The sequence below is a fragment of the Meles meles genome, chromosome 13 (assembly GCF_922984935.1).
Source record: "Meles meles chromosome 13, mMelMel3.1 paternal haplotype, whole genome shotgun sequence".
NCBI lineage: Eukaryota > Metazoa > Chordata > Mammalia > Carnivora > Mustelidae > Meles > Meles meles.
The window spans coordinates 80,745,007-80,769,328 of NC_060078.1; the positions used below are offsets into that span (position 1 = coordinate 80,745,007).

Genomic DNA, 24,322 nt, shown 5'->3' on the forward strand with positions numbered 1-24,322 from the left:
CAGTCACATATTTACGACTTGCTTCAGTAACTTGGGGCCATTTACTGGCCTGGTTTTTTAAAGTGTGGTATTATTTGAAAATACTAATTTAGTATTCGCATTCTGGGATCTTCCATTTGTTCTAATTTCAACCTCTGAGAGGCTGGCTTCCAGCAGGATTAACTGATAAGGAGAGATGACAAATCCCTTCTCCTGACCTTAGCAACGGCTCCACGATTCCCCCAAATCCTTCATCTCTGCAAATGGAACATACATTCCCCTGCCACAAGGGTGACTCGAGGAGCTTTTCAACAAAGGCCCACTCCAAGCTATCGGTGAATCAAACCCAGTGCCTCAGTCTGGAGCACAGAAAGCCCTTTCTGTTAGAGTGATGCTTTAAAATACCATACGTAACAACTCAAAATTCTAAAAAAAAAAAGTACTTCCACACTACTATCATATTTGATATCAAGGAACAGACCAGATCTCCTCAATAAATTATGAACTGTTTTCCTGTGGTTTAAGATCCTTTGCCTAATTTGTAACATTAATGCAATTTTTTTGTAAGTTTAAATCACATATATTTGAAGGAACTCCTCACTCTTTACATGTTAAAAATTAAAGCTTTTCAAACAATGCTTTTTGTGTTGAAAGTTTTTGTAAATGTCTTCAGTTATCTTGTGCAAGGCAGGTAGTAATCTTAACAGTTGATTAATGTTGATTTAAATCAAGCCCCTCTTCTCCATGCACCCCTGCCCCCGCTCAGACACAAAAAGAAAAGAAAAAGGATCGTAATGCTAGACTTACTCGTTACTAGGTTAACATTTGCCAAACAAAAACCCAACCAATCCAAAAAGTTGAAAATCATCAAAAACTGTATCACTTTAAAATCCGTATTGTGGCTCCAATATGAAAATATTATCCCAAATACAAAACTGGCATTGTATATTAACATATCTCTTCAAAAACATTAACAAATAAACTTTCTCTTCCTAATTAGCCCTAACTAAAATATCTTTGTCCCCACGTCCCCAAAGGCTTATATATACTTATAACCTACACCACCCTTTCCCAAAAGAATGATACTATTCAGTTCTTGGTTCGGCAAGTGTGTTAAGACAAAAGGGAGATGGAGAAAAGCAGTGAAGGATGACTCACTAACTCACAGGCCACAGACCAACACTGTCACAACAAGGAGCTGCAGAGCTCTTGAAAATTCAACTATTCAATTTCTCTGACAGTGTCTTCTCTGGACCAGTCCTGGCTCCCCTACTGAACTGCAAGTACCAATAAGGCAAAGAGTTATTAGCCCCTGGGAAGCAGAATATGCTAGAGGAAGAGAACGGGTTTTAGTCAGACCCAAAGAATCCTGGCTCCATCCTATACTAGCTGTTTTTTTTTTTTTTTTTTAAAGATTCTATTTTGGGATGCCTGGGTGGCTCAGTTGGTTAAGTGACTGCCTTCGGCTCAGGTTATAATCCTAGGGTCCTGGAATTGAGTCCCATGCCCGGCTCCTTGCTCAGCGGGGAGTCTGCTTCTCCCTCTCCCTGCTGCTTTCCCCGTCTGTGTTCTCTCTCTCTGACAAATAAACAAAATCTTTAAAATCAATAAATAAAGATTTTATTTTTAAGTAATCTCTCTATCCAATGTGGGGCTCGAACTCACAACCCCGAGGTCATGTTGCATGCTCTACCAACTGAGCCAGTCAGGTGCCCCAGTACTAGCCCTTCAATATGAAGAAACAGGAATAAGTTAAAACATACCTTGAGAAGATATCTGGCGGATTCAGTGACTTAATACCATAATGTAACTTAACACGGTGCTAGCAGATAATAGGATCTGTTAGCTGTCTTTCCTACTTCCTGTTTATCCTTCACAGTGTGTAAAAGGCCATCAGCAGCAAAATACAAGCTCAATAAATATGTCTTCATCAACTCATACATTTATCTGATTTTGTTTAATTATACACATGAAAACTAAGGGACTTTTCTCAGGTCTTAAATTTTTTTTTTAAATAACCACCATTCAACCCAAAATATTATACTTATTATGTTTCACAGACAGTTTAATAAAACACTAAGAAAGTTGGTGTTTATTAATCTTCTTGCCCTGGAGTAGTTTCATCAAATCTTAATGAGCAGCTATATTCGATTCAACTCTTCCAAGCCACAAAAACCAAGAATACATGCTTTCTGTAAATTCATTTACTGCTTTAAGGTTTTTGACTGTTTAGCAGTTACAGAAAATATTTTTAATCAAAGAGAAAAATATTTACATTTCAAATACAAAAGAATACTTTAAATGGTTCTTGGTTGTCTCTAAAACTCAATCGCTCACATGTTCACATTCTTACCAACCCATTTCATCTCTCCAACATGTGCATCCTGGGTACTTACTAAGCATTTATTTGCACTGGCATTTTCTGTGTCAGGTTAACTTTGATGTGGAGCTTCTTAATGAAACTAACTGAAATTGTCCAGTGGAAAGTCTCACGTTTTCTGGAAAACCAATGCCGTTACACTGTTTCCAGATCTGCCTCCAAAGCTGAACGCGGGTGTTGGCAGCTCTTCGAAAAGTTCAAATCCTGTCAGACAAGATTAAAATACTTTTAATAGGGACTGAATCCCACAGTTAAGGGAAATTTGTATGAACAATGTACTTGCAAACCTTTTATAAAACTATTAACTGTGACGGAATTTCACTTGATAATTTTTCAGTTCTACTGTGTGCGCAGAATACATACCCACTAACGCTTGAAACTGAACAAGGAACAGACTAGCCCCAAATTAAATTGCAGAAAAGAGGCTTTCCATCCCTTCCCCTTTCCCCCACTTCCTGTCTACGATCCCCTACACTCTGCATCTCCCCCAGACTGCTGAACCATCTCGCTTGGAGGAAGCAGCCATCACGTGCTGAGGTCTTCTCAGGATTCAGGCACTGTTCTGTGGGGTTTATATGTAGTAACTCGGTCCACGTCACACATATAAATGTACTTAATAGAGAGGGGTCAAACAATGTGGAAATCAAGATGAATCTGTAGAAGATGAAAAAGTTCTGGAGATGGACGGTGCTCGTGGCTGAACAAAAATGGGAAAGTACTTAATGTCAGAGAACCGTACACTTTAAAATGGCTAAACGGCAAATCTTACCTTATATATATTTTACCACGACAAAATCAAGAGTTTGTAAACAAAAACCAAGATCCAGACTGAACTAATGAAGGATCTGGGAAGAAAAGGAAGTAGTAACTTTCAAAGCAGCACAGTGTGACTTAAAAATTAATGTGGACTCAAGAGTCCTGGGTTCAAGTTCCAGCTCTACCACTTACTGGGTAAAAGATATGCCGCCAGGACCCTCAGTTTCTATGCAAGGAGGTTACACAGAACAACGCCCCTACCTACCTCACAGTGATTTTGTAAAGATCAAAAGAAGATAACACAGCATTTTCCTGAACTATAAAATGAAATGGAAAGTTAACATTTCATTATTTAGTTTTTAAAAAGTAAGATAAGCAAGGCTGAAGTTAACCATGGTTTTCCCTCAGTGATGGGACTTTTAGCTTGGAGGGACTATGATTTTTTTTCCCTGGGAGGTGGGGGTGGTCTGCATTCTCGAAGCTTCCTTGCTTGCCTTGAGCTTCAGCTGAACTAACTCTTATAAACAGAAAAAATATAAAAGGATATGTATTACGTATCAACTGTGCATTCTAATTCATATTCTTCATCAAACTTCATCAAATCTTAACAAATATCTATAAATAAAATGTTCATTAAAACTGATAAGAAAACTTCTCCAAAGAGGGACAGGTCTTTTAAATAACATGATGTCTCTTAATGCTGGAAAACATAGTAACCATGGTGGATACATGGATACAAACCCTACCTTTTTTCTGCAATTTTTACGCATGTTTAAAATACTTCGTAATGAAAACGTTCAAGAGAAAATGGAGGGGCACCCGGGTGGCTCATTGATTAAGCGTCTGCCTTCAGCTCAGGTCATGATCCCAGGGTGCTGGGATCGAGCCCCGCATCAGGCTCCCTGATGCGGGAAGCCTGCTTCTCCCTCTCCCACTCCCCCAATGTTCCCTCTCTCACTCTGTCTCTCTGTGTCAAATAAATAAATAAGATCTTTTTTAAAAAAGAGAAAGAAAATGGAGCTGTCTGCATGAATTCTCCAAGACTAATCTTTTAACTCCCTGGACTAACCTACAGAATTGAAGTGCTTATATTTTAATACATAACAGACCAAAATTTTAAAAGTGGTTGTAAGCCAATGATAAATAATAATTTTAGTTATTTTAACCTATACCCTTTGTGTTGAGGTTATTGACATTCTTCAATCTTTTTCATAACAAATCTGGATTATTTACACAGTATAACAGGTTTTCTGGAGTTGTTCTTAACTCAGTAGTTTTAAGAAAGTAAACTTCCTTGGACATCAAATTAGAACATCCCACTATCTGGCAAATGATTCAAGTAATCTCCACCAAAACAAATGACAACAGAAAATGTTTATATAAAAAGCGTTATAAAGGAAAAATACAAGATTTATTTCAACAGTGTTATGTTTCAAATAAGGAAAGAAGCAAAGAACCTTAAAAGACCGTCAATGGGACCACAGAAGCCAGTCGTGAAAAGCCACTGGCAAGCCCCTGGGCAGTGATGCCTGTATTCATTTAGTGTTCTATCTCCAACTCCAAACACCATATTCTCAAACAGATGCCTAAAAAATGTCTTCAATTCTGTGTATTTATTTAACATTTCCTGTTGTAACATTTTGCTGAAATTCTGTATTAAGCTCTGAAACTGAACATAACTTAAAGTAATTCTCAGACACAGACACAATTTTAAGCACTCTTTACCAGGCTAAAGTCTGTTCCTCATTATCAAAGACGGACAAATATGTTTTTGTCTGGTGGTTCCAAGGGTAAAAGAGAACACCTGTATTTAAAAACCAGGAAAGAAACTTGCCCTACACAGTGTTAACTTCAAGCATTTATTAAAACTGTCAAGCTTCAGGAAGAAGGAAAAGACTGTATGGATACAGGGCCTCAGCAGTTCTAAACGAAACAAATTTAACATGGAAGATAGTAAAATTAATGGCATGAAATACAAGACAATAAATCACATATAACTCTTGTTTTCCAGAGGCAAGAGTAATGAAACCACAAGCTCACGTTTCAAGCTTCAAACACTTCAAGTTTTACATTATATAACCTGCCGAAGTCAACTGAAGGCACACAAAAGGACATGTGTTAAATGTTTTCCCTCCTACTGCCTATTCCCTTATTACCAAAAAGAAAACAAATTCTAAGACAAAAATACATGCAAATAGTTATAAATTCATTTCCCGTCAGCTTGTGGCAACTGAGATTCAGAATTTAACAAAAATTTAGTACCATATCATATTAATATTCCATATTCCACATAACATAATATTCCATACCATACTAATATTCCATCCTAAAAATTCCTCCCATTTCTTTAACAAAACATCGTGCTAATCTTAAAAAGAGTCTGTGAAAAAACCCAAGCAAATACTAGTCCTGGATTGTCAAAGTACTTTCCCAGAAATGCCTGTGCACTACGTGAACAAATTGGCAGGTAAAATATTCCTTTAAACATGCAAGAACAGTCTGCCAATGAATTCCAAATATTTGTGCACAGATTACACATTCTCAATTCTCACAAGATTCCCACAGAGCAGACACAGCACTAATTATAATTTCTTAACGGGGCAAGAAAGGATCCTGTCCTGGCACCAAACCCTTAAAAAAGGTAGAGCGTCCTCAAGAGTTAACAGGAAGTATTTCTACTACAAAGTCCCTACTTTTTTTTTCTGCGCAACGTTAAAAATAATTATTCTATGTACACTGAAAAGATAAATCCTAAATACCCAAATGACCATTAGCAAGACACAGAAAGTATCTATAGACTACAAACTCTCATGTCAGATTCTAAAAAATACTGCTCTATTTGCATGTGACTGATGACTATGACGACTGATGACCAGTGTGTCAGTACACTAGAGTCAGAAGCACAAGGTATGTGCTTTTCTGTTTGAGTCTCTAAATAACAGATTATGCAGCTTAAATGAAGAACTTAACTTTTATAGACTCATAAATTAGTACCTCACTGCCAGGATTTCTTGGAAAATTTTAGAAAGGACTCTGGATCTCAGGACATTATTTCTTTGTCCTTTGCATATATAGTTAAAAGAGAAGAAAACCAGGCAATTCCCACAAACGGAACAGTAAAACACTGGAACACCAAGGGGAAGGAAAAAAAACACATTTAAGTACATGAAACCCGAGGTAAGCACACATGAACAACACATGGCCATTTACCTTCACTGAATTCATCTAGCAACTCTTCCTTGGTCCAATTACAAGAGGTTATTAGAAAAAAGCCTTTCACGTTCAACGCCCCAGACAGGGATTTCACATACTGCTTCCTCTTCTCAATCGCATTGTCAGGATTAAGGCTTATGGCATCAAAAGTTCCTTTGTCAATACAAATATGAAATCCAGACAGCTTTGTGGAAAGATTCAAAAAGTCTTCTACCTATATTAAAAATCAATGTCTTTATGAGAACAATTAACACACAATCTCTCTTGAATTCAAGTGACAGTCTGTAAAAGATTACAGATAAAAAGACCAATTAATTATGATGGCATTTTACATATAATAAACATATTTTCAACTTTATAGCTAACTTTTATGTGTTTCATTCTAAGATCATTAAAACTAACATTAGTGGGAGACTGACAGTGTTTCCTGGACATTCCAAATCTCTACAAATTTGGAAACAAATCAAAGCCAGGTGTATGGCCTAATAATACCAGCATGTAATTGAGCCTCCAAGCCCAGCTTATGAAAGTTATTTCTGTCAAAAAGCAGAATATTTGACATGTTCTTAAAGATGACAAAAACTATGCTGAACTCAAACAGGTCATTAGAAATACGATGATTTTTAGCTGATGTGATTACCAGTTACGTGACTTAAAGTAAACTTGGTAAAATCAGAAGTCGCTCAGCCCTGACCCAGCAACTCAGCAAGTAACTAACAGATAAAATGAATGGCATAAAGCTTAAGAAATCGAGGACTATTTAAACTGCAGTTACTTAACTTTATAAATATCGTGCAGTTTAGGTTGTGGAAGTCATACATCAGCATATCATTCATTTTCAATAACCTATTAGTAGATTTTAAGGACCTGAGCCAGTGATCTGCCACAATTTCATTTAATACAATACTTCGTCAGTGTACTTAATTCTGAAAAGCTACTTTGAAAAACTAAGCAACTAGCTATTATTCATACAATCTTAATACAGTAATCATAAATACTGTATTACCTAAAACCCTTTAATTTTAAAATGCGGATCTTCATGTTTATTTACATTAGAACGTGATTTCTTTCCTCCGCCCTCACACCAAAGTATTCATGATAACTGAGGCAAAGGATGACCACTATTCTTCAGGGCTGAGTTTAGAGAAGGTCCTATCTGAAACGCCTGTATCAAAGTGCTCGTTCATTCAACAAGTATGTCGTGAACACCTATTAAATGCAGGGATTTCTCAGTCACTGAGAATATAATAGTAAACAAAAAAGAAAGTGCCCGTGTATGAGAATATATCTTATGTTCTCTAAAGGGAGAGACAACAAATAAATAAGCTAAACAAATAAGTTTAGAGGAAGTGCTATGAAGACAACAGAAACAGAATAATAAACACAGTGAGTGACTGGGAAGAGAGATGTTTTGGAAAAGGCAGTCAGGAAAGGTCTGAGAAGGTGGTGTCTGAGCACAGATCTGACTGACGAGAATGAGCCAAACAAGCTCAGATCTGGGGCAAGAATATTCCAGACAGAGCAGCAGGTAGAAAGACTGGAAAAGAACAGGCCCGACATGTTTCAGGAGCAGAAAGCAACCCAGTGTGCTGGAATACTGGTGAGAGAGAAAAACAGGTGAGAAAGGAGGGGCTTTGTAAGGTGAGTGGGGATTCAGATTCCGTTCTCAGTGCAACAGGGAAGCCCTTGGCGGCTTGTGCGCAAGGCAGTGACACGAGCTGACTGACATTTTAAAAGATCACTCTGCTTGCCCTGCGGTGACAGTGGATGGCAAGAGGAGCAATGGAGAGCCAAGTAAGAGGCCACTGTAGCCACGGAGGCAAGAAATGATGGCGGCTCGGACTTAGGAGGGCACAGAGGAAACAGCAAGGAATAAGCACGTGCCTGATACACTCTGAAGATAAAACCAACAGAAGGAGACACAGGACTTAAGGCAAAGAGAAGAAAAATGACAGACAACTGCTATCCAGGCAGAAATGTAAAATATGCAGTTTTTAAGTCATTCTAGAGCTCAGGGCACCTGGGTGGCTCAGTTGGTTAAGCAACTGCCTTCGGCTCAGGTCATGATCCTGGAGTCACGGGATCGAGTCCCACATCAGGCTCCCAGCTCCACGGGGAGTCTGCTCCTCCCTCTCATCTTCTCCCCTCTCATGCCCTCTCTCTCTCACACACACTCTCTCTCTCTCAAATAAATAAATCTCTAAAAGATAAAAATAAATAAATAAATCATTCTAGAGCTCAGAGAAGCCTGGGCTAGATCTATAAATCCATCATCTCCTTATGGATCACAGGACACAAAAATAAACGAAGTAATCCTTGGTGGCACTACACCACTTTATGTATTTACAACTTTTTGACCTAGTTAATCCAAAGTTAGCAGCTAGTATTTGTGTGTGTTCACAAACATGAGAATCAACACACTCGCACATAAGAGGAGAAAATAACTTCCCCAAGCTGACTAGACTGAAAATTTTCAGTTACTTAAAAATGTTTCAATTTGGATTATTTATAATTAATCCTTAATTTACAAGTTCAAAGATATTGTTAGCAAATATACTCTAGAAATGCTTAAACTTTATAACTTTTATTATAAAAAATTTATAGTAATATAATAGTTACCTTCAACTTAATGTTAGATAAACCCTCTTTCTCTATAATACTTCCAGAAAGCTGTATTGCAGAAGGTGAATAATCAATTCCGGTAATATTAGAGAAACCAAATTTTGCCTAGAGACAGAGAAACAATTTTATACTTTAGTTTAAAATAAAGTTTTAACATACTGCTTTGCTTATGAATTGTAACATTCCTTTAGGACTGGGACTGCTTTATTTATATAATAGATCGAGTGACATAGACTGTCCAATAATCTGCAGTTTAAATTTTATCGTAGAATCCGAACAGACACTAAGAGTTCAAATTTATATCAAGTGACAATTCATTTGTTTTTATAGTATTGGTTTCTATTTCAAAAGAAAATGCGTTCTCTCAAAGATAATGAGAATGTACGTGTAATATTTTTGCCTTCAAGCAGAAAAATGGAACATGAAACTTCTGATGTTGACACGTGCTAATTCACACATAAATCCGTCACAAATTTTACTTAGCACAATTAAGTTATATGAATAAATGAAATGCATACGAAGTAAGTTCTTGAAAAATTTTCCTTCAGTATAACTACAAATCACAACTTTCAACCAGCCATGTGATTATTAACCACGTTACATTTGTACAGTATTTTTGTTTCTGGAATGTTGACAAAAACTATGTGAGGTAGGTTGAGCAAGTATTAATATCCCCAGGGCGCCTGGGTGGCTCAGTGGGTTAAGCCTCTGCCTTCAGCTCAGGTCACGATCTCAGGGTCCTGGGATCGAGCCCCACATCGGGCTCTCTGCTTAGCAGGGAGCCTGCTTCCTCCCTCTCTGCCTACTTGTGATCTCTGTCAAATAAATAAATAGAATCTTTAAAAAGAAAAAAAAAGGTCCCCAAAGAATCAAGGCTCAGAGGACATGAAGAGTTTTGAGTCCAGAGCTTTAGCTGGCTGTTCACTAGCCGTATGAACCTACCTAGAGTGTGTGAGCCTCTGGCGAAAAAAGTATGATGGCTTCTGGTCCTCACCCCACCCCTTAATACTAGGCCGAACACTTTTAGAACAATGGGGCTAAAGGTAGTTTCAGAGGAAATTTGAAGAAGAAAAGCAGTGTAGCCTGAAATTCTATTCCTGCTCTTCACTATTTACCCAATTTATTTCCTTCAAAACTCAACCTACACCTACACCTTCCATTAAGACTACCTTGACTTTCCACCTAGTGACTAATTATAAACTCTAGTTAACACACCAATTATATCCCACAGAATTTTTTTCCCCTTGATTATTTTTATTTTAATCTCAAGGTCTACCATCCCCACTTTGATGCCAACTCTTTTAGTTGTCTCACTCCATACTCTTTGAGATCTTCATTTTCTCCCAAATCCTTCTCTATCAGGAAGCCTGGAAAATTCTATTAATTGACTCTTACCAGTTCCCTCTTCTCCCATGCCTATTTATTCTTACAACAGAACTTATAAAAATATCATATACAGATGTTTTAGGTTTCTAGAACAATCATTCAAAACCTCAAACTATCTGCAACATTTTTCACATTTGGTTTCTGACACTGAGTGAAAAATAAGCAGATATTCAAGGAAACAACAAATGACCAGAAACCAAGGGAGAAGAACTGTCATTAGAAAAGATCACAGGAGACCCAAATAAAATAATGATCAGAAATCAATTTTAAAACAACTGAAATAAATGACAGTTCATGGAGAATTCTGAGAACTGAAAACTGTAACAAAGAACCAAATGAATAACAGAAATGAAAAAAGCAATAATTAAACAGATTCAAGGGTAGGCTTGACAGCAGATTAAACACAGAAAAAAAATTAGTGAATTGTAAGAAAGGTCAAAAGAAAATACTCCTATTAGGCAAAGAACAAAAGGCACAATCAAAAACAGGAAACAACATAAAAAACAATATATAACACTGTATAACATCTAAAATATATGTAATAGGACTCTCAGGAAGAGAAAAAATGAGAACGGGGCACGAGAGAAAATGACATATGGGTGAGAATTTTCTAATACCGATGAAGGACCTCAAGCCACAGACTGAAAAAGCAATATAAATCTAAAGAAGATTGAAAAAGAAAAAGAAAACCAGTACTGTGTATCTGATAAAAACCCAAAACAGGAAAACCTCAGAAGCATCCAGGGAGTGGAGGGTAGGGAGAAACACAGGAACAAGAGACTACCTTCAAAGACTAACAGTAAGACTGACAGCTGACAGTTAAGTCATTAAGACTGGAAGCCAGAAACAGCAAAGGAAAAACTGCAGTCTAAAATTTTATGCCCAGCAAAAAAAAAAATCCATCAAAAATCCATCAAAAATGTAGGTGAATCACTTAAAAAGCCCTTTTATAAGCAATGACGATTAACATCACAAAAACAGACAACAAAACATTATGTGCCACAAAAGCAAATATAAATGACCATCTATTAAGTTCATTAAAAAAAAAAAAAGCAAACTGAATTTGTAAAAATCTCTGAATCAGAGATTATCAAAATTTTACTTTGAAGGAACAGGGCAGGGGCACCTGGGTGGCTCCGTCAGTTAAGGCTTCTGCTTCAGTTTGGGTCATGATTCCATGGTCCTGAGATCAAGCCCTGCGTGGGGCTCCCTGCTCAGTGAGAAGCCTGCTTCTCCCTCTCCCTGCTGCTCCATCTGCTTGTGCGTTCGTTCCCTCTCTCTCTCTCTCTCTCTCTCTCTTTCTCCTCTCGCTGCCAAGTAAATAAATAAAATCTCAAAAAATAAAAATAAATAAAGGAATAGAGCAGGGCAACCCTGTCAGGACCCCACTCATTCCTGAAAGTTTTTTCTCCTGTATCCTTGCTTAATAAACTTCTATCATTTACTCACAAGAAGGAAGGAAAGAAGAGAGAAAAGGAGGAAGGAAGGAAGGAAGGAAGGAAGGAAGGAAGGAGAGAGAGAGAAAGAAAAAGAAAAGAAAAGGAAGAAAGGAAAGAAAGTGAAGGCAGGCAGGCAGGCATAAATATTTTTAGGCTTTCCCAGCCATACAGCCTCTTTCCCAAATATTCAGCTCTACTACCATAGCACACATGCAGGTACAAACAATATGTATACAAATGATTTCAATCAATATTTTTAAAAACAGAGGAAGGCCAGATTTGACCCTCAAACTCTAGTTTACCGTACCTTATTCTAGATCTAACTTCTGATCTACAAAAATACAGGGTGCAGAAAACATTTTAAATGACAGAAGTACAATTAGAAAATCTACATCGTGGAAAATCATTTGGGACTAATAAACTTTATCTTTTACAACAAAAACATCACATAGTTAAGTAAGGAAAAGGTGTAGGGAGAAAAAAAGCCTTAAAGAGACTATCAACCAAATGCAGTATGTAGTCTCAACAGAATAGAAATTAAAGAAAAAGTCCATGAACTTGAAGACATACCAAATCTGATCAACAGAGAAAAATGGGGGGAAAAAAGATGAACAGAGCCTCATAGACCTGTGGAACACTATGAAAAGTTCTAACACTGCTATTTCCAGACTCTCAAAAGGAAAGAAGAGTGATACAAATTTTTTTTCCCATCAGTGAGTATAATCATGAAGTTTTTCTTCTTTAGACTGTTAATATGATAGGTTATATGATTTTCATATAATGAACTGGCATTGCAATCTCAGAATAAGCCCCATCTGGTCATAGTATCTAATTCTGTTTATATATTACTAAACCAATTCCTCAAAAACTGCAAACTCACTCAAATGAAATAAATAACCTTAATAGGACAATAAGAAATTCAACAAAATTCAACATCTATTCTAGAAATAGAAAGGAATCTCCTCAACATGATAAAGGACATCTAAAAAAAAAATCCTACAGTTGACATGACTCCCCCCACCCCCACCTTTTTTAAAGCCAACACATCTTTAATGGTGAAACGCACAGGTAGATTGGAAAACTAAAACCAGAACAAGGGAGACATGTCCTATTGTCACCACTCCTAATTAACATTGTATTGGAAGCCATACTTAATGTAATTAGTTGAGAAAAAGAAATAAAAGGCATACAAATTAAAGACGAAGAACTAAAACTGCCCCTATTCATAAACAGTGACTGTCTACATAGGAAAACCCATCAAAAAATTCCTAGAACTAATAAATGCAAGGTTAGAGTACAAGGTCAATACACAAAAATCAACCATATTTCTAGCAATAAACAATTGGAAACTGAATTTTTTTTTTTTTTAGACTTTTTTTATTTTGGGACTCCTGGGCAGCTCAGTTGGTTAAGCATCTGCTTTTGGTTTAGGTCATATTCCCAGGATCCTGGGATCAAGTCCCACATCAGGTTCCCTGATCAGCGGGGAGCCTGCTTCTCCCTCTGCCTGCTGCTCCCCCTGCTTATGCGCGCTCTCTCTGACAAATAAATAAGTAAAATCTTAAAAAAAAAAAAAAAAAAGATTGTATTTATTTATTTGACAGAGAGACAGTGAGAGCAGGAACACAAGGAGTGGGAGAGGGAGAAGCAGACTTCCTGTCAAATAGGGAGCCCAGTGTGAGGCTAGATTCCAGGACACTGGGATCATGACCTGAGCCGAAGGCAGACACCTAATGACTAAGCCACCCAGGCACCCCAGAAACTGAATTTCAAAAATCAATACCTTTAAAACACTCCAAAAAATATATATTGATACAAGTACAAAAATCTAAAAGGATCTTTATGCTGAAAATGAAAAAATGAAGATGAAAGAAATCAAGGCAGACCTAAATAAATGAAGAAACATAACATGTTCATGGATTAGAAGACTGTAGATAGTAAAGATGTCAATTCTCATCGAATTACAAATTTAGTTCAATTCCAACCAAATTTTCAGCATGGATTCTTTTGTAGATAAATATAAACTGATTTTAAAATTTATTTGGAAAGGCAACAGAATTGGAATAGCCAAAACAACATTTGAAAAAGAAGAACAAGGGGCACCTGGGTGGCTCAGTTGTTAAGCTTCTGCCCTCAGCTCAGGTCATGATCCCAGGGTCCTGGGATTGAGCCCCACGTCAGGCTCATTGTTCAGCAGGGAGCCCGCTTTTCCCTCTCCCTATCCCTCTGCCTGCCATTCCTCCTGCTTGTGATTATGCTCTCTAATAATAAACACAATCTTTTTAAAAAATTAGAAAAAGAATAAAATTTGCAGAATCCCACTACTCAACTTTTAAGGTTTACTAAAAAGCTACACTAATCAAGACAATGCGGTGTTACAAAGGGATAGACACATCAATGAAAAAGAGTCCAGAAACAGATACACAAAAATTTGGCCAACTGATTTTTGGCAAAAGTGAAAAGACAATTCAGTGAAGGAAGAGCAGTCTTTTTAACAAATGGTATTAAAAGAAAGGGACATCAGGGCGCCTCGGTGGCTCAATCAGTTAAGCACCTGCCTTCGGTTCAACTCATGATCCCAGAGTCCCAGGATCAAGCCCACGTCAGACTCCCCTCTTAGCAGAGTCTGCTTCCCCTCTGACCCTCCCCCATCGCGCAAATGCGCACTCTGTCTAATAAATAAAATCTTTAAAAGAAGTTTTTAGGGCACCTGGGTGGCTCAGTGGGTTAAAGCCTCTGAATTTGGCTCAGGTCATGATCTCAGAGTCCTGGGATCGAGCCCCGAATTGGGCTCTCGGCTCAGCAGGGAGCCTGCTTCCTCCTCTCTCTCTGCCTGTCTCTCTGCCTACTTGTGATCCCTGTCAAATAAATAAATAAATAAAATCTTTAAAAAAAATTTTTTTAAATAAAACAAAGGGACATTTATATACCAAAAAAAAAAGAATCTTGACTTGAACCTCATCTTATACAAAAATTAATTCAAAAAGGATCATCATAAAAAATTAAAACTATAAAAACTTTTAGGGGAAAAGAAAGGAGAAAAGTAGATTAGGCAAAGAGTTATTAGACATGACACCAAAAACACAATACATTAGGGGCGTCTGGGTGACTCAGTCCCTAAGCATCTGCCTTCAGCTCAGGTCATGATCCCAGTGTCCTGGGATTGAGCCCCACATCGGGCTCCCTGCTCAGAGGGAAGCCTGCTTCTCCCTCTCCCACTCCCCCTGCTTGTATTCCCTCTCGCTGGCTCTCTGTCAAAGAAATAAAATCTTTAAAAAAAACAACAATAAAAAAACACACAATACATTAAAGAAAAAAAACTAGGGGTGCCTGGCTGACTCAGCCAGCGGAGCAAGCAACTCTTGACCTTACAGTCAAGAATTCGAGCCCGGCGCAGAGATACTTAATAGAAAAAATAAAAAGAAATAACTCAAACCGGGACTTTATCAAAATTTTAAATTTTACTTTTCATCTCTTAACAGAATAAAAAGAGAAGCTAGACTGAAGAGAAGTTAGAAAACATTTACAATTATGTTTCAGAGAAGACTTGTATTCAGAACATACAAAGAACACACAAAATTCGACAGTAAGAAAACGAACAATTCAATCCAAAAATGAGCAAAAGAGTTGAATGGAAGTTTCACTGAACAATATATAAAGATAGCAAGTAAGTACATGAAAACACATTCAACATAATCAGCCATCAGAGATCTACACACTAAAACCATCATTAGACGCCACTATACACATATTGGAATGGCTAAAACAGCAAACATGGGCAACTGTGTCAGCAAAGATACAGACCAAGTGCAACCACCATACATTGTTTATGTACGTGAAATGTGAATGCAAAACGGTACAACCACACAGAAAAGTGGCTTGGCAGTTTCTAATAAAGGTAAACACATATTTACATTAGCGAAATTAAACACGTTCACACCAAAATGTTTACACAAATGTTCACAGCAGCTTATTCATAATTGCCAAAAACTGCCAACAATTCACATGTCCTTCAGCAAGGACATGGATAAACAAACTGCGATATACCCATACATTGGCCACGTTTCAGCAATAAAATGAATACTGATACATACAAAAACGTGGATGAATCTCAAAAGTACTATGTTGAGCAAAAGAAGGAAAACTCAAAAGACGATAATACTTCATGATTCCGTTTTATAGGACATTCTCAAAAACACAGAGCAGTGATGAGAACAGACTGGCAGCTAGCAGGGGGAAAAGGGTGGTTACATAGGATGCACCTATTCTGTACCCTGACTGTAAAGGTGATTATATCAACCTGTGCTAAAATCCACAGAACTCTATGCAAAAAAGTCAATGTTACAATATGTAAATTTTTTAAATTTAACAGTAAATTATGAACTTGACACTAATACAATTTTAACATTTAGATAAACAATAAATTTCTTGAAAAACACAATAAAAAACCCTCCATATTCCAGAGGATGTCACCAAGAATTCTTCTGGATGTTTAAGGAAGAAACAAAGCCAATTACAAATTTTCCCAAAGAATAAAAGGAGGGAGTTTTCCCATCTTGTTCTGAGGCCAGCATAACCTTGACACAAAAACCTTACATGAAAATTTCATGTGAAGAATATTACTTACTAATCTCTCTCATGAAACTATACAAATGATAAGCAAAATAAATACTACCAAATGAAATCCAATAATATATGAAAGGGATGATACACAGCAATCAAACTTGGTTTACTTCAAGAATGGAAGTTTGTTGTAACAGTGACCAATCAAGGGCATGTGGCTGGCTCAGCTGGTAGAGCATGCAACTCTTGAGCTCCAGGTCATGAGTTCAAGCCCCACACTGGGTGCAGGGCTTACTTAGAAAATATTAAAAAAAAAAAAAAAAAAAAAATCCGTAAAATTTTTTGAACAAAAATGTCAGTTAAATAAAATAAGGACACCCTGTCCCCAAAACCAATCAATTCAACAATAAAACCAAAGAAAAATCATCTAATCATCTCAATTATCAAAGAAAGCAGCTGATCAAATTCAACACCCATTCATGATTAAAAACTTAAACTAGGAATATAAACAAACACCCTCAATCTGATAAACTATCTATAAAACCCTATAACTAACACCATATGTAACAGTGAAATACTAGAAACTTTGCTCTTCTACTAGGCTATCCTCTTTCATATTTCTATTCAACACTATATTCAAGAGTACAGAGCATTTCAATAAACAAGACATCAAAGTTGAAATTGAAGAACTAAAATTACATGACGTTACTGTACATAAGAAAATCCAAAGAATCTACGAATAAACTATTAGAATTGATGTCTGAATTACCAGATATAAAATAGAGAAATTCGTTGCACTTTTATTAGCAATGAACTACTAGAAAATAATTTTTTTTTTTTGAGATTTTATTTATTCAGGGGCGCCTGGAGGGCTCAGTTGGTTCAGCCTCTGCTTTGGCTCAGGTCATGATCCTGGCCTGGAGTCCCATTATCAGGCTCCTTGCTTAGTGGGGAGCCTGCTCCACCTCTCCCTCTACCCCTCCCCTTGCTCGTGCTCCCTCCCCTTGCTCGTGCTCACGCGCACACACACTCTCTCTCTCTAGCACACACGCTCTCTCAAACAAATAAATATCTTAAAACAAATAAATAATATCTTACAAAAAAAAAATCACAGATCTAAATGTAAAAGGTAGGGGGGACCTGCCTGGCTCCCTGGTCAGTGGAGCATGCCACTCTTAATCTCAGGGTTTTGAGTTTAAGCCCCACACTGGATGTGGCGTCTACTTAAAATTTAAAAAAATAAAGAAAATAAATGTAAACTTTAAACATTTGGAAGACAAAATAGGAGAAAATCTGTGTGACCTTGGGTTAGGCAAAGAGTTATTATGTTCACAAAAGCACAATCCAGGGGCGCCTGGGTGGCTCAGTGGTTTAAGCCTCTGCCTTCGGCTCAGGTCATGATCTCAGGGTCCTGGGATCGAGCCCCGCATCGGGCTCTCTGCTCAGTGAGAAGCCTGTTTCTCCCTCTCTCTCTGCCTGCCTCTCTGCCTACTTGTGACCTCTCTCTCTGTCAACTAAATAAATAAAATAAAAAAAATTAAAAAAAAAAGCACAATCCATATAAGGAAAAGTCAATAAACTGGACTTCATCAAAATCAAGAACTTCTGCCCTTCAAAAGATACTATTAAGAGAATAAAAAAAGAAGCCAAAGACTGGGAGAAAATATTTGGAAATCACATACCTGGTAAAGAACTTATATCCAGAATACATAAAGAATCCTCAACGCTTACCAATAAGCAAACAAACAACCCAGTCTAAAAATGGCCAAAAGATCTGAACACCCATCACCAAACAAGATATACCAATGGCAAATAAGCACATGAAAAGGTGGTCAACATCATTAATTATTAGGGAGATGTTAATTAAAACCACAGTGAGGGGCCGCCTGGGTGGCTCAGCTGGTTAAGTGTCTGCCTTCCGCTCAGGTCATCTGGGTACCTGGGATTGCACTGGACTCAGCAAAGAGTCTGCTTCTCTCTCTCTCTCTCCCTCTGCCCCAGCCCACCACCCCACCCTGCTCATGCTTGGCCGTGCATGCGCTCTCTCTCCCGCTCTCTCTCTCTCAAATAAATAAAATCTTAAAAAAATAAATAGGGATGCCTGGGTGGCTCAGTCAGTTACCGCATCAGGCTCCCTGCTCAGCAGGAGCGGCTTCTCCCCCTGCCTGCTACTCCGCCGACTAGCACAGCTCTCTCTCTCTCTCTCTGACTGACAAACAGATAAATAAAATCACAGTGAGAAACAAGTACAGCTGACACCAAAAACAGCCTAACATGATGATAGACATCAGAATAGTGAAAGCTTTAGGAAGGAATGGGGGTGAGGGGAGCGCACAAAGGGGCTGCTTCTATGACGCTAACAATGTCTGATTTCTTGATCAGTCTGGTGAGTTACACAAAGGTGTTCATTTTGTAAACGCTATATACTTAATGACCATTTTTCCATACGTACATCATACTACACTTAGTAAGTACACATTAAAAAAGAAAGTAACTTCCCTTAAAAAACTCCTCATGTAGGTGGCTTCACCAGTGAATTCTACCAAACATTTCAGAAGAAACACTAATCATTAATAAACTCTTTCAAAAAAATACATTCTCATTTAATGATGTCAGCATAACCTGTAACTAAAACTTGACAAGACCACTACAAAAAACTTAAATTACTGAGACAATCTTTCTCATGGGCAGAGTTGCAAAAATCCTAAACAAAGTATTAACAAAGTGAATCCAACGATATATATAAGTTGGATTCATTCCAGAAATGCAATTGACATTTGAAAATGATGAATGTAATTCATCAACACAAACAGGCTAAAGAAGAAAATCCATATGATTACCTCAACAACAGGAAAAACATTTGATAAATAACAAGATTTATAAGAAACACACACACTCACTCTCTTTCAGCAAAGGAGGAATAGAAAGAAACTTCTTTAGTCTGATACCAAGTGATCTACAAAACAAATGTACAAGCTAACATCGTACCTAACAGTGAAACTTTCAAAGTAATCTCTGGAAAGGGTAAAAAAAGACAAGGATGTCTTCTGTTACCACTTCTTTTCAACATTCTACTAGAAGTCCTAGACAGTGTAGTAAGAGGAGAAAAGTTAGAAAGGATTGGAAAGGAAGAAAGAAAACGGCCATTATTCAAAGTCTGCATAACGACACAGTTAACTATTGAACCACATAGAGGTGAGGAGTGCTGACACCCCTTGCACTCAAAACTTTGCATTTAACCTTTGATTCCCACAAAACTTTACTAATAGTCCATGGGTATTTAAGGGTTGGGTTAAGACTGGGGTTTAAAGGTGGGGCTTGGTTTTAGTCCGTTTTTTTTAAAGCGAGAGTGAGCCGGAGTGAAGGGCAGAGGGTGAAGGAGAATCCTAAGCAGGCTCCATGCTCAGCACAGAGCACAACACCGCACTCAGTCTCACAACCCTGAGATCATGACCTGAGCCAAAATCAAGAGTCACACGCCTAACGGACCGACCCACCCAGGTACCCCATAGCCTGTCGCTGACTGGAAACCTTACTGATAAAATAACAATCGATCAACAAGTATTTTGTATGCCATGTGTATCATATACTGTATTCTTACAATAAATTAAGTTAGAGAAAGGAAAATATTAAGAAAATCACAAGGAAAATACATTTATAGGACTATACATACATTTATTGAAAAAAATTCCACAAATAAGTGGGCCTGCATAGTTCAAACCCCTGTTGTTCAAGAGTCAACTGTATATGTAAAAATATGAAAGAATCTACTTTCTCAAAGTCTCAAGTCTCAAAGTCTCAAAGGATAAATCACTAGCTTCTACAAATAAACTACTAAAATCCCAAAGAATGTGCAGGTAAACAAGAGAATGAATAAAGCTGAGTATAAATAAATCTTATACAGCAATGAAAATGAATGTGTTACTGCCACACACAGCAGCTTGATGAATCTCACAGAGAGTGGAGGACACACTGGAAAGCAAACTGGAGTCCTCCATGTATACATTCAAAAACGGTCAAATTACTCTCTAATGTTAAAACTCCTTGCCATTAGGGGCTACCTTTAAAGAGGAAGGAGAGAGTAATTTAGAAAGGACTGGTAGGGAGTTCAGGGGAGTTTCCAGAGTCTGTAATATTTTTTACTTCTTGACCAGGGCGATAGTTGATAGGTGACTATAGTTGTGCTCACTTTGCAGAAATTCACTGAGCCACATGCTTTTGATTTGTGCACTTGGACATACATACATTATACCTTAGGTTTCAAAAACATTTACCAAAGTTTTTTCTAATCATACTCCACTGCTTAAAACATTTTAATGGCTTCCCATAACCTAAAAGCAAAATCTAATTTGTTAGACGTGGTATATAATATGGCTCCTACCTTTAACTTAACCCTCGCCTCTGTCCATCCCATAAATACACTTTATATTCTAACTTACCAAATTATTTACAGGCCCAGTACATGCTGCTGCTTCAAACCTTCATGTCTTTTTTTTTTTTTTTAAGCAATCTCCACACTCAACATGGGGCTTAAACTCACAACTCCAAGATCAAGAGTTGCACACTCCACAAACTAAGCCAGTCAGGCACTCCCACCCAAATCTTTAAATATTATTTCCACTGTTTGAAAGTCTCTCTCTCTCTCCCACACTCACCACATCCTGCCCCTGCAATTTCCACCCAACGTGGATATTAGCTCCTCCAAGACCCTTCCTATCTCTGCTCCCCAAAATTAACCACTCTCTTTTCTATTCTCGGTCATCTATTATCACACATATCAACTTACAGCATTAATTGTTTATATGTCTGTCCATCCTCTATTGTATTAGAACAATTCAAGTACAACGTCTATATTTTCAGGTTGCCAATGCCTAGCACAAGGCCTGGCATGTGGAAGCCATTCAACAAATGTCACCATTATGTATATACCCTTTTACATTAAGACAGTAAAGCCATCTAGGAAGAAGCCTAAGTTTTATAATTTTCTCCATAGTACAAGCCACAGCCATGAGCACACAACTGGTACACAACAGTGATGGTTTAGTGCCAAAATTCAGTTCCATAGAAAAAATACGTTCTTTAAACCATATGCACATAAGGTATTTATGTCCTACAAGAAGTGTAAAAAAGTCATCTTCCTTATATACACACAGATTTCCAGAGTTTTGAGCTAAAGAAACCAATTAAGATCACCTTGTCAAAAGCTTTAAGAAAAAACCTACACGACACTACACCCAGAGAAATAAATAAGTGGCTTGCTCAAGGTCAAGACTAAGGCCAGAAGGGCCAAGACTGGACTCAGATCCCCTGGCTTCTCATTTAATGCTTTCTCACGATCCATGCAGCCTCCCTTTTGTACTGTGGACTTCTCAGAGTAAGTGGTACAACTCCTCTACTACTTTATTAGTTGCTTGGGTTTGGGTTTTTTTTTTTTTTTTTGCTCTTCTACTTTAGATGAACATAATTAGTATCCTCACTTCTAAGATTTCTTTTTTAATTTCACTTCAAAATTTGGCTTTAACACATGAATACTAAAAGTACCAACAAGTTCAACCAAGAAAACACCATTTCCAGTTCCAATATCAAGCACTGAAGCATCCAATGGAATCTTGCGGTTTTGCATCCACCTTATTAGCCGATCCATACTCTCTTCTCCAAACCTATTAGAAACAGAGAATCCGTTATTCAAAGACCAGAGGAATATAGAGCAAAGATTATAACTATATTCCATTTAAGCAGCTTATACAATATGCTCAATTAAGCCTTTTTTTTTTTGAAAGAAGATGTAGCATCTGTGGCTGCTTAAGCTTCACCTGCGCTATGACTGAAGAGAGCATGCTCCCAAGAATAGGACACAACAGATAGGGTCAATACGTTACTTATTAACGTTTCACCACATCAGCATTAGAACTTGTATATGCTGATGGCTCAAAATGTTATTGCTCATTGAACAAGGATGATCACAGGATGATAGCAACTTCCTAACACAGGTTTCCCCCACTAACGGCAAGTAGAGCACTGCTATGAAATCTTTCCTAAGGCAAAATGGCACAAAGCAAAGAAGCAATGACCGGTCATTTATGTGGTAGAATTTTTGAGCATTCCCAGACTCCAAAAATAACCTCTCTTAGGCCTGATACCACAAGACACGTCTTGCTAACACAGGCACAAAATAAATCAAGATAAAACACAGACGCTCACAGACACTGTTCAAAGCTATGGTGGCCGTGCGCTGGGATGCTGAGTGTAGTTTCTGGGGACAGAAGCTTGGCAGCACCACTCTTGCTGCTGGGATATGCACTGCCTCCCTAACGGCTCACTGAAAAACCGGTGAATGCTATTTCTGCTTTTCACCTTTCTTAGTACAAGAGAAAATCTTCATATTTCTTTCAGTTGACAAAAACAGGTACTAATACAAGTCTTTCATAAAAGCCGAGAGACATAATGTGAATTTTCAAAAAGCAGAGGATACCTATTTCTCATCAAATTTAAGTCTGGACCATTAAAAGAGAGAGAAGAGAGAGATTCTTTAAATCTACCTGCTACAGCCAGAATCAGTCCAAGGTTCCCAGAACTTTCAGGTTGTCTTTCTTTGGGGGTAAGCACTTAAAAGACATACACACACGCTCTTCTGAATCATAATTCCGCTATTTTTTCTAACTCACCAGATTTCTCCTGTATCTCCATATTCTTGAAAAGTTTGCAGCTCTCTCTCATAGACAGCATCCCAACTATATAAATAATCAAATGCAAAGCAAGATTCTTGAATCAAACTGAATTACAATGTAAACGTTTCTAATACACTGTAGGTATTTAAGACAGACGTTTAAGACATTATCAGTGCTTTCAGTAAGTGCGCTAGATCAACCTCTTAACATCCTTGTTAAAGGAATGAAAGACACAGACAAGCAGAATAAGTTTACACACATAAAGCACTAAGTACAATACTTGACACATAAAAATACTATATATTTTAGCTTAAAAAAAAAAAACAAAAACGCACACCCACAAACAAGTATGTGCCCACGGATCCCTAAGTCCCAAACACGAGTCCAAAACTTCACTGCACAGGCACAGGGTCATCATCGCACATTTCCGTCTAAAACGTGCAGACACAAAGATTTCCTACCAATACAATGGTTCCTCGCAAGGGAACTTACCAAACACAAGCTCTGCCTAAAGATTAAATTGCAATTTACTCCTTGGATTAAATTACATTTACTCCTTGGAAGTATAGTTTCCCCCTCCCCAACATTTGCCTTCTCTTCCCACTTCCCCCTCACCAGAACCGCTGCTCCCTCTCGGTCCTCCAACTCACCTTCCATTCGTCCCTTTCCCCTGGCATTCCCTCATCCATCTATTAATTCGCCCATAAATACTGAACATCGATGTAAGGTCAGATCACTTTCTCCTCGCTCCCTCCTCAGGTCATCTTCCCAGCTTCCACATCCCCACCCCACCCCCTGCCCACCAGCCCTACGTCCCGGCCCCCTCGCCCTTTTCCCAAGCCAGCCCCTCCGGCTCGAGACCACCACCAAGGCCTCCCCCAAGAGCTTCGGAGGCCATTCCGCACCTCACGTGCCCTTTACACGTCGGCTCCACGGAGCGCCTAGTAACCACCCCCAGGGTTGCCCTTCGGGATTCCAGCCCACCAGTCCCCTCTTAGCTTCCTCGCCTCACCCCCGCCCCCCAAGGCCCTCCGCATCTTCCGGGGCCCTCTTCCCCCTCCCCGTCCCCTCCCCGGGGCCCAGCCAGAGCGGCGCTGCTCAGGCTCCCTGCCCAATGCCACACTCACTGCTCTCGAGTCCCCAGCGCCGACGGGGCGAAGCCATCCTCTCCAGGACTGCCGCTCCGGGACGGCTCCGCGGCCCCAGCACCGCCGCCGCCGCCCGTGCCCGAGTTCATCCCGCTCCGCGCCCCGGAGGGCCGTTGGGGCCGCCATAGAGACGAGGCACGGGCAGAGCGGACTCGTGGTTGGGCGCCT

At 38.5% G+C, this 24,322-nt stretch overlaps 2 protein-coding genes across 4 annotated transcripts in view; both read right to left on the reverse strand.

The window, feature by feature from the left end:
- FAM53B (family with sequence similarity 53 member B) overlaps nucleotides 1-24,236 on the reverse strand; it is a 138,566-nt gene extending 114,330 nt beyond the window's left edge. The window contains exon 1 of the mRNA XM_046027218.1: nucleotides 24,134-24,236. The gene's annotated coding sequence lies outside the window, so the exon portion shown is untranslated. The remainder of the gene's footprint in view (nucleotides 1-24,133) is intronic.
- On the reverse strand, nucleotides 2,049-24,271 carry EEF1AKMT2 (EEF1A lysine methyltransferase 2). Of its 3 annotated transcripts, none has more exons than XM_046027221.1 (6): nucleotides 24,134-24,271; nucleotides 23,004-23,069; nucleotides 21,884-21,998; nucleotides 8,948-9,055; nucleotides 6,326-6,542; nucleotides 2,049-2,563 (listed from the first exon to the last, which is right to left on the reverse strand). In XM_046027221.1, the coding sequence occupies exons 1-6, from the start codon at nucleotides 24,241-24,243 to the stop codon at nucleotides 2,469-2,471; spliced, it is 711 nt and encodes a 236-aa protein (XP_045883177.1). In that variant the 5' UTR covers nucleotides 24,244-24,271; the 3' UTR covers nucleotides 2,049-2,468. The 3 variants fall into 3 exon arrangements, with proteins under 3 accessions (XP_045883177.1, XP_045883178.1, XP_045883179.1); XM_046027222.1 differs by having other exon boundaries at nucleotides 21,880-21,998; nucleotides 24,134-24,209; XM_046027223.1 differs by lacking the exon at nucleotides 23,004-23,069 and having other exon boundaries at nucleotides 21,880-21,998; nucleotides 24,134-24,230.
- Between the last annotated feature and the right edge of the window lie 51 nt (nucleotides 24,272-24,322).